The 9899-nt window shown below is 50.4% G+C and overlaps 3 protein-coding genes across 3 annotated transcripts; 2 read left to right on the top strand and 1 right to left on the bottom strand.

The window, feature by feature from the left end:
• Positions 1 to 1060: 1060 nt before the first annotated feature.
• On the bottom strand, positions 1061 to 1846 carry LOC127779053 (uncharacterized; the record flags this gene model as incomplete). Its single annotated transcript, XM_052305733.1, has 1 exon — positions 1061 to 1846. A coding segment is annotated over one exon (786 nt), but the record flags the coding sequence as incomplete, so codon positions are not given.
• Positions 1847 to 6051: 4205 nt separating this feature from the next.
• On the top strand, positions 6052 to 6882 carry LOC127780190 (heavy metal-associated isoprenylated plant protein 33-like). The gene has a single exon (XM_052307135.1). It carries the CDS (start codon positions 6052 to 6054, stop codon positions 6880 to 6882), a length of 831 nt encoding a protein of 276 aa, XP_052163095.1.
• A 948-nt stretch (positions 6883 to 7830) lies between these two features.
• Positions 7831 to 8843, top strand: LOC127780189 (heavy metal-associated isoprenylated plant protein 33-like). Its single transcript, XM_052307134.1, has 2 exons — positions 7831 to 8629; positions 8833 to 8843. Exons 1-2 carry the CDS (start codon positions 7831 to 7833, stop codon positions 8841 to 8843), a joined length of 810 nt encoding a protein of 269 aa, XP_052163094.1.
• The last annotated feature ends 1056 nt before the right edge of the window (positions 8844 to 9899 follow it).

Below are 9899 nucleotides of genomic sequence, written 5' to 3'. Positions count from 1 at the left end.
TCTGACCGCCCATATACCTGCGGCCAGACCGGCCCTACTAGCCAGTCAGACCTCCCATACACCTGCGGTCTGACCGGCCCTGTGAAGGAAGCCCGGTACGTTTCAAACTTTGGCAATTCTCCCCTATTTCGTCCATAGGTGCCAAATTTAGGTGTAAACACATGCCCACCTGCCTTTTTGATGAACATACGTGAACCTAAAAGCATAGAACATGTTATCTCAGGGTGATAATCCAATTACCGGCCATAGGACTTCAAAAATCGTGTTGGCAACTTTTTGTGACAAGTTAACAACGACGATCGCAGCACCTTAAGCCTTGCGGTGATCCTAGAGTCGCCAACCACCTCGATCTAGCGAAGAGCTAAACCTAGATGGGTTTTGATAACTAAACAGGCTAGCGGAGCCGATTTCTAGATAACTACCCGTCTCGTGGGTAAAACGGAAGGTTTTCAGGACAAACCTATAAAGAGATGTCGCACTCTTGCAGCGGCGGCGAACGGTTTACGGCGCAAACCGACAAAGATGGACAAACTAAGAGAAAACTAAAAGCAATATGAAAAACGATTCGATTAATTGATTATAGATTGGTTTTTTACAATGAACCGGCCATGTCCCTTATATAGGGGTTGGTCTTGCCCTCTACAGGCCCTCCTCCACGTCCAACTTGGGGTAGAAACTAAAGGGAACCCGAAACATGCCTTCCCGAGCAAGAAAAGCTCGAAACCCGACGAAACACAGTCGGACTCGGACCTGCCGGTCAGACCGACCACACACCGCCGGTCTGACTGGCCCTGAATCGGCGGTCTGACCGCCCAACACACGGCGGTCAGACCGGCCCACTCGGAGGAAACCGGTAGACTTCCAAATTTTGGCAATCTTTCCTATTTTAATCCTAGGTGCCAAATTTGGGTGTAAACACATGCCCCCCTACCTTTTTTATGAACAACGTGAATCTAAAAGCATAGAACATGTTTTGGTCTTAGGATGATAATCCAATTACCGGCCACAGTACCTCCTAAGCATCTTGCCAAACGCTCGGGAAGTATTTCTTCAAGTATTTCCCGTTGATTGCTCGCTGAAAACGCTCCCCTTGAAGTGTCTCCAAAAAATATGCGTTTCCTCGAACAATGCCGCATACTCGATAAGGACCCTCCCAACTAGGAGACCACTTACCGAACTCCTTGGATCGAGTACCCAAAGGCAAAATTGTCTTCCAAACCAAATCTCCGACTTGAAACAACTTTGCTTTCACCCTTTTGTTGTACGCCTTGGCCACCCTCTTCTTCTCTTTCTCTATTTCTTCCAATGCCTTCAAGCGCTTGTCGATGACTTCATCAAGGTTGTCTCCCATCAACGTCTTGTAATCTGCACTTGACAAATCTTCTTGCTTGATATAAAGAAGAGAACCAAGATTTACCTCTAATGGTAAAACGGCTTCTTGACCATAAACCAACTCAAAAGGAGTGACTTTAGTGGCACCATGTTTAGATATCCTATGCGCCCACAATGCTTCAGAAAGCACCTCATGCCACCTCTTTGGGTATTCCTCAATCTTCTTTTTCACTAACTTCAACAACGTTTTATTACTCGACTCGGCTTGTCCATTAGCCTGAGCGTAGTAAGGAGAAGAACTCAACAATTTAATACCATAAGATTCGGCAAAACTCTTCACTTCCTTAGACATAAAAGAAGCACCTTGATCCGTAGTTAATGTTTGTGGAATACCGAATCTATGAATAATATGCTTCAAAATAAAGTCAATTACCTCCATATGAGTCATATTCTTTAACGGCACGGCTTCGGCCCACTTGGTGAAGTAATCCGTAGCAACTAGCACGAACCTATGCCCCTTTGATGACGAAGGATAAATTTGACCAATAAAATCCAAAGCCCATCCTCGGAACAGCCATGGTTTGATTATAGGGTTCAACACGGCGGCGGGCGCCAATTGAACACTGCGGAACCGTTGACAAGCTTCACATCCCCTATAATATTTGAAGCAATCATCAATCATTCTCGGCCAATAGAACCCCGCTCTCCTAAGCAACCAATTCATGTTGTGGGCCGATTGATGAGTTCCACAAATTCCTTCATGTACCTCTCCCATAGCCACTTTAGATTGATCTTCATCTAAGCACTTCAACAAGACACCATCTATATTTCGGCGATACAAATCTCCATCAAGCAATGTGTATTTGAATGCTTGCCGCCGAATTTTCCGATCAACCTTAAGTGTGGGATCTTTCAAATATCGAATCAAAGGAATTCTCCAATCCTCTTCTATCTCCTGGGCACAAACATCCGAATTCACAATCAATTCGGCTTCCAAATTGACTGAAACGTGCCCCCCAGAGCTCTGCCCAGAACCGGCCAGACCGGCCATACAGGGCCAGTCAGACCGCTCGGGGTCGCCGGTCAGACCGACGGCATGTGGCCGGTCAGACTGCCCCTGGTCACCGGTCAGACCGGCCGTGCAATGCCGGTCAGACCGCCCCTGGTTTCCAGTTTCGCCAATTTCGCACAAAGATTTAAAACCAAGCACCGGCTCTTCTAATATCAGAAATAATCCTTTCTTCACATTATAGCCAGATGCTTGTTGTGCCAAGTCATTTGCTCTAGAATTATCATGCCTAGCAATATGTCTAATAGCAAAATTATGAAAATTGGCAATAATATCGAAACATGAATCGAGGTACCTATTTAGTGATATGTCCAAGCATTTGTAAAGTCCGGCGACTTGTTGCACCACCAATTCCGAATCACCAAAAGCTTCCACGTACTTAGCTCCAACCATCTCCATGACTTGCAAGCCGAATAACAAAGCATTGTATTCGGCTTGATTATTTGTACAATAATATTCCAAACGAACCGATGCTTCATAACACATGCCATTAGGTGAAAACAAAACTACCCCTATGCCTTGACCCTCTTTGCAAGAAAAACCATCAAAATAAATCCTCCAAGGTATAACTTCAACTAGGCAAATCTCTTCCTCATAAGCAATATCTATATGATGGTCTACTATAAAATCACATACAATTTGGCCTTTTATAGATTTCAATGGTTCATAAGACAAATCATATTCTATCAAAGCATATGCCCACTTGCCAATTCTCCCACTTAGAATTGCCCTTTGCAACATGTGTTTAATAACATCGGCTTGACAAGCAACTATGCATGTACTAGATAAGAAATAATGCCTCAATTTGGTACAAGCATAGTATAAGCATAAACAAAGTCTCTCTATAAAGACATACCTCGTCTCGGCATCCAAAAGACGGCGGCTCAAATATGTAATGATATATTCCTTGCCATCTTCTTCTTGCGTCAAAACGGCACCAATGACTTTGTCTTCAGAGGCAATATATAGCCGAAAAGGTTTTCCGGCTTTAGGCGCTCGCACAACGGGTGGAGTAGACAAATACCTCTTCAACTCCTCAAACGCCTCTTGTTGTTTTGCCCCCCAAGTAAAATCGGCTTCTTTTTTCAAGCGAAGTATAGGAACAAAAGCACCGATTTTACCTGCTAGGTTAGAAATAAATCTTCTCAAATAATTCACCTTACCTAGCAACTTTTGAACTTCCTTCTTGCATGTCGGCGCTTTGAAATCACGAATTTTTTCTATCTTCTTAGGATCGATCTCAACTCCTCTCTCATGCACCATGAATCCTAAGAACTTCCCCGCCGACACACCAAAAGCACATTTAAGTGGGTTCATCTTCAAACCATACCGGCACATCCTCTCAAAAGCTAACCTCAAATCGGCTATGTGTCCTTCCATACCATCCGATTTGACAACAGTATCATCAATATAGATCTCTAAGATAATACCTAGCAAATCATGAAAGATCAAATTCATTGCCCTTTGATATGTTGCACCGGCGTTCTTCAATCCAAAAGTCATGACAACCTACTCAAACAAACCCACAAATCCCGGGCACCTAAAAGCCATCTTGTACATATCCCCTTCCGCCATAAAAATTTGATTGTAGCCGGCATTACCATCTAAAAAGCTAATCACCTTATGACCCGAGACATCATTGATCATCATGTCGGCTATAGGCATAGGATATTCATCTTTGGGAGTGGCTTTATTTAAATCTCTAAAATCTATGCAAACTCTAATCTTACCACTCCCCTTCTTCTCCACCGGGATTATGCTAGAAACCCACTCCGCATAATGACATGGCCTAATAAACCCTGCCTTCAACAACCGATCAATCTCCTCTTTGACTCGGTCATATAGCAAAGGATTAAAACGACTAGGCGGTTGCTTATAAGGCCTAAAACCCGGTTTAATTGGAAGCTGATGCTCAACCAGCTCACGGCTAAGACCCGGCTTCTCATGGTACTCCCATGCAAAGCAATCAACATATTCTTTAAGTAGCTCGATTATCTTAACCTTATAATCGGCTCTCATATTTTTGTTTACAAAGTCGGCCTTGGTTTAGTTCCATCACCTATGTCTACTTCCTCCAATGGATCGGCCGATGTAAACCCTTGTCCAAGCTTCTCCACTTCATCAAAATCTTCAATAGTTTCACCAATATCGTTCTTTGTAGACCGATATTCTTGCACCCTCTTTTGTAACCACTCTAAATTAGCCTCCTTACTTATTATACAAATTTATATGGCTTAGCCGTGCTACACTAGCCGGCTTTACAGAAATAGGTACAAATTTGCCATCAGAGATACTAATAAAATCATAGCTAGAAAGATCCCTCCCCGATAAGCATTGGATATTCCCATGACGCCACTCAAAAGTAGCATCGGCCATTGCAACCTCGGCCGATGTGTCCGCTTGAACAATTTCAACATCATCGCCATCCCATTGAATTAAACATTGACGCAAGGTAGAAGGCACACAAGAATTGGCATGGATCCAACAACGACCCAAAATAACATTGTAGTTACCTTGCACATCAACAATGAAGAAAGCGGTTGGTAGTGTCTTGTTTCCCACGGTGAGCTCCGCCGAAAAGATACCCTTTGCCTCCGTTGGTTCACCATTGAAGCCATTGAGAATCATGTTGGTCTTCTTCAACTCATCATCCTCACGCCCCAACTTCTTGAATAATGAGTATGGCATCAAGTTCACGGCGGCACCTCCATCCACTAGCATCCTAGAGACCGGCTTCCCATCAATATGGCCTTTGAGATAGAGAGGCTTCATGTGACGGTTTGACTCATTGGGCTTCTCAAAAACCGCGTCTTTAGGACCCAATGAAAATTGAGCAACCTCGGCTTCATCCATAGCACAAAACTCCATAGGCAACATACAAAACATTTTGATATCCATGTGTCAAAGATAGCATAGTATCATCTATATTTGGTGATTGAGACACGTATAGAAAGTCCTCTATCACCTTCCTTTTTATGTAATTACATTCCATTCATGTAATCCTGGAATATATTTAATTGAAGATAGCCAGCACGATTGTGCTTGAGCTGTGCCAAATCCTCTCCCTGTTTGCTTGGTATCAGAGCAGGTATTCTGCTTCTTCCACCCCAAACTTCCCGATCCCTTCTTCCGCTGCCTCTCCATGGATCATCAACTCCCTCCCAACAACGAGGCCGCTGCAGCCGCGGGCGCTGCCGCCGGTGCCCCTGCTGGTGGTGCCATCGTCATTCCCGCTGCGGGTGCCGCTGCCGGTGCTGCTGCCGGTGGTGCCGTCGTCGTTCCCCACGGACCTACAGCAGCGGCACTCACCATCGCCAGTGTTAGGACGCATGTGCCTGTAACCCTGGAGATGAAAAACCCCAACTACATCAAGTGGCGTACCTTCTTCGTGGCATTCCTCGGCAAGTTCACTCTTCTCCCACACATCGTCGGCCCGATCCCCCCCATTGCCGATGCCGCCTGGGCCCAAGACGACTTCGCCGTCCTCACCGCCCTCTACTGCTCCATCGCCGGCGACGTCCTGGACATCATCATGGAGCCCCAGCAGAGCGCTCACGCTCTGTGGCTTGCTGCGGAGGACCTTTCGCGACAACAAGGAGACTCGCATCATCTACCTCGAGACCGAATTTCGCAGTCTCAATCAAGGCAACATGACGGTGACGGAGTACTGCCGTCGGCTCAAGACTCTCGCCGACTCCCTCCGCGACCTCGGCGAGCCCGTCACCGACCGCGCACTCGTCCTCAACCTCATCCATGGTCTCAGTCCCCGCTTCTCCACCCAGGCGGACCTCCTTCCCCTGCAGGCGCCGTTCCCCACCTTCGCCCGTGCCCGTTCGGCGCTGCTGCTGACAGAAATGCGCCACACCGCTGACAGCATCACCACCAACACCACTGCCCTCGTCGCCACCTCCGACTCCTCGTCCGGCGGCCGTTCTTTCTCCAACAATAGGGGTGGAGGAGGAAAAGGGCGCGGGAACGGCAAGGGGAAGCGAACCGGTGGCAGTGGCGGTGGGAGCGGAGGAAGCAGTGGTGGCAACGGCGGATCCGGAGGCCGCAACTCCAACGGCAGCGACGGTGTTCCTGGCTCGTCTGGCAACCGCGGAGGGGGTGGCGGCGGTGGGGGCGACCAGACCGGGTCTGGTAACCCTCGCCCACCCACTAGACCGTGGGTTGTTTACCCGCAGTGGGCCGCCGCTTCGTGGCCCACCGCACCGCCGCAGCCCTGGTCCGCTTCCTGGCGCCCAGTTGGTGGACCGGGCCTCCTCGGACCTCGGCCCAACTATCTGCCACAGCAACAGCAGGCCTTCGTCACGAACGACTCCATAGGCCAGCCGGCCTGGGACCAGTCTAGTTTGATCTCTGCGATTAATAACATGTCGTTGCAGGGACCTTATAACAGTGGCTGGGTTGTTGACTCCGGTGCTTCCTCCCACATGCCTCCTCTGATGGTATACTCCATTCCTGTCATGCGTGTCAGCTAGGAGCTCCATCCACTAGCATCCTAGAGACCGGCTTCCCATCAATATGGCCTTTGAGATAGAGAGGCTTCATGTGACGGTTTGACTCATTGGGCTTCTCAAAAACCGCGTCTTTAGGACCCAATGAAAATTGAGCAACCTCGGCTTCATCCATAGCACAAAACTCCATAGGCAACATACAAAACATTTTGATATCCATGTGTCAAAGATAGCATAGTATCATCTATATTTGGTGATTGAGACACGTATAGAAAGTCCTCTATCACCTTCCTTTTTATGTAATTACATTCCATTCATGTAATCCTGGAATATATTTAATTGAAGATAGCCAGCACGATTGTGCTTGAGCTGTGCCAAATCCTCTCCCTGTTTGCTTGGTATCAGAGCAGGTATTCTGCTTCTTCCACCCCAAACTTCCCGATCCCTTCTTCCGCTGCCTCTCCATGGATCATCAACTCCCTCCCAACAACGAGGCCGCTGCAGCCGCGGGCGCTGCCGCCGGTGCCCCTGCTGGTGGTGCCGTCGTCATTCCCGCTGCGGGTGCCGCTGCCGGTGCTGCCGCCGGTGGTGCCGTCGTCGTTCCCCACGGACCTACAGCAGCGGCACTCACCATCGCTAGTGTCAGGACGCATGTGCCTGTAACCCTGGAGATGAAAAACCCCAACTACATCAAGTGGCGTACCTTCTTCGCGGCATTCCTCGGCAAGTTCACTCTTCTCCCACACATCGTCGGCCCGATCCTCCCCATTGCCGATGCCGCCTGGGCCCAAGACGACTTCGCCGTCCTCACCGCCCTCTACTGCTCCATCGCCGGCGACGTCCTGCACATCATCATGGAGCCCGAGCAGAGCGCTCACGCTCTGTGGCTTGCTGTGGAGGACCTTTCGCGACAACAAGGAGACTCGCATCATCTACCTCGAGACCGAATTTCGCAGTCTCAATCAAGGCGACATGACGGTGACGGAGTACTGCCGTCGGCTCAAGACTCTCGCCGACTCCCTTCGCGACCTCGGCGAGCCCGTCACCGACCGTGCACTCGTCCTCAACCTCATCCATGGTCTCAGTCCCCGCTTCTCCACCCAGGCGGACCTCCTTCCCCTGCAGGCGCCGTTCCCCACCTTCGCCCGTGCCCGTTCGGCGCTGCTACTGACAGAAATGCGCCACACCGCTGACAGCATCACCACCAGCACCACTGCCCTCGTCGCCACCTCCGACTCCTCGTCCGGCGGCCGTTCTTTCTCCAACAATAGGGGTGGAGGAGGAAAAGGGCGCGGGAATGGCAAGGGGAAGCGAACCGGTGGCGGTGGCGGTGGGAGCGGAGGAAGCAGTGGTGGCAACGGCGGATCCGGAGGCCGCAACTCCAACGACAGCGGCGGTGTTCCTACCTCGTCTGGCAACCGTGGAGGGGGTGGCGGCGGTGGGGGCGACCAGACCGGGTCTGGTAACCCTCGCCCACCCACTGGACCGTGGGTTGTTTACCCGCAGTGGGCCGCCGCTTCGTGGCCCACCGCACCGCCGCAGCCCTGGTCCGCTTCCTGGCGCCCAGTTGGTGGACCGGGCCTCCTCGGACCTCGGCCCAACTATCTGCCACAGCAGCAGCAGGCCTTCGTCACCAACGACTCCATGGGCCAGCCGGCCTGGGACCAATCTGGTTTGATCTCTGCGATTAATAACATGTCGTTGCAGGGACCTTATAACAGTGGCTGGGTTGTTGACTCCGGTGCTTCCTCCCACATGGCCTCCTCTGATGGTATACTCCATTCCTGTCATGCGTGTCAGCTAGGCAAACATGTTCGGCTTCCGTTTGGTCGTTCTCGTACTATTACAACTGCTCCCTTTCAAATACTACATTGTGATTTGTGGACATCACCTTTATTAAGTAATTCTGGTTTCCGTTACTATCTTATTATTATTGATGACTACTCTCACTTTTACTGGACGTTTCCTTTGAAGCAAAAGTCTGACGTTTTACCCATTTTTCAGTCTTTTGTCTCGTATGTCCATACTCAATTTCATCTCCCACTGCAGTGTTTTCAGACCGACAACGGTCGTGAGTTTCTCAACTCCGCCATTTTGTCCTTCTTCGACAGCCATGGCATCATTCTCTGCACCACCTGTCCCTACACCTCCCAACAGAATGGTAAGGTTGAACGTGCTATCCGTTCTACCAATGACATCATTCGCTGTCTTCTGTTTCAGGCCCATATGCCCGGCTCCTATTGGGCCGAGGCTCTCTCTGCTGCAACCTACCTTCTCAATCGTCGTCCATGTCAACCCATTCAGTTCGCCACACCCTTTGAGCGCCTGTTCAGTATTTCACCCTCCCTAGACCATCTTAGAGTCTTCGGTTGCTTGTGTTACCCTAACTTATCTGCCACAGCACCACACAAACTTGCCCCTCGCTCCACATCTTGTGTTTTTCTCGGGTATCCTCATTCCCAAAAGGGGTACCGGTGTCTCGACCTCGCCACAAAAAGGGTTCTTGTTTCACGACATGTTTATTTCGATGAAACGATTTTTCCTTTCTCTACTGCTGCAGCACCATCGGAGTCTTCTTCACTGGACATGGACTTGTCCTTCCTGGATGATGCACCTGGACAAGGTGTTGGGCCAGCTGCAGCCCACGGACAGGGTGCCCCTGCTGGAGGGCCACCCTCCCCACGCCCTGGTCCTGGCGCACATGCTCCTGACCACGGGCCGGCCTCGCCACCATCGACTCCACGGCCTGCTCCACCATCCGCTGGGCCGGCCTCGCCATCAGCTGAGCGGATTGCCGCCGCCAGTCCACCACCAGCGAGCGATGACGCGCCATCGTCGTCCGCATCTACGTGCCATCCTCCAGGGGCGCCGTCCGGGAGCGGCGCTCTCCCACGGCCTGCTCCTGGCCCTCATCCGATGGTGACTCGTGCGAAGGTGGGGGTAGTCAAACCAATTGACCGCCTCAATCTCTCGGCCGTCCACAAAGACGCCGCTCCGCTCCCGAAGACGTACCGCACCGCCTTGCAAGATCCTCATTGGCT

This window comes from Oryza glaberrima, chromosome 7 (assembly GCF_000147395.1).
Source record: "Oryza glaberrima chromosome 7, OglaRS2, whole genome shotgun sequence".
NCBI classification, from domain to species: domain Eukaryota; kingdom Viridiplantae; phylum Streptophyta; class Magnoliopsida; order Poales; family Poaceae; genus Oryza; species Oryza glaberrima.
Note: the sequence above shows the minus strand (reverse complement) of the source record. Positions and strands in the feature narration are given on the sequence as shown.

Excerpts from the sequence above, each read along its gene's own strand:
- LOC127780190 (XM_052307135.1), top strand. The coding sequence starts at position 6,052 with ATGACGGTGACGGAGTACTGCCGTCGGCTCAAGACTCTCGCCGACTCC.
- LOC127780189 (XM_052307134.1), top strand. The coding sequence starts at position 7,831 with ATGACGGTGACGGAGTACTGCCGTCGGCTCAAGACTCTCGCCGACTCC.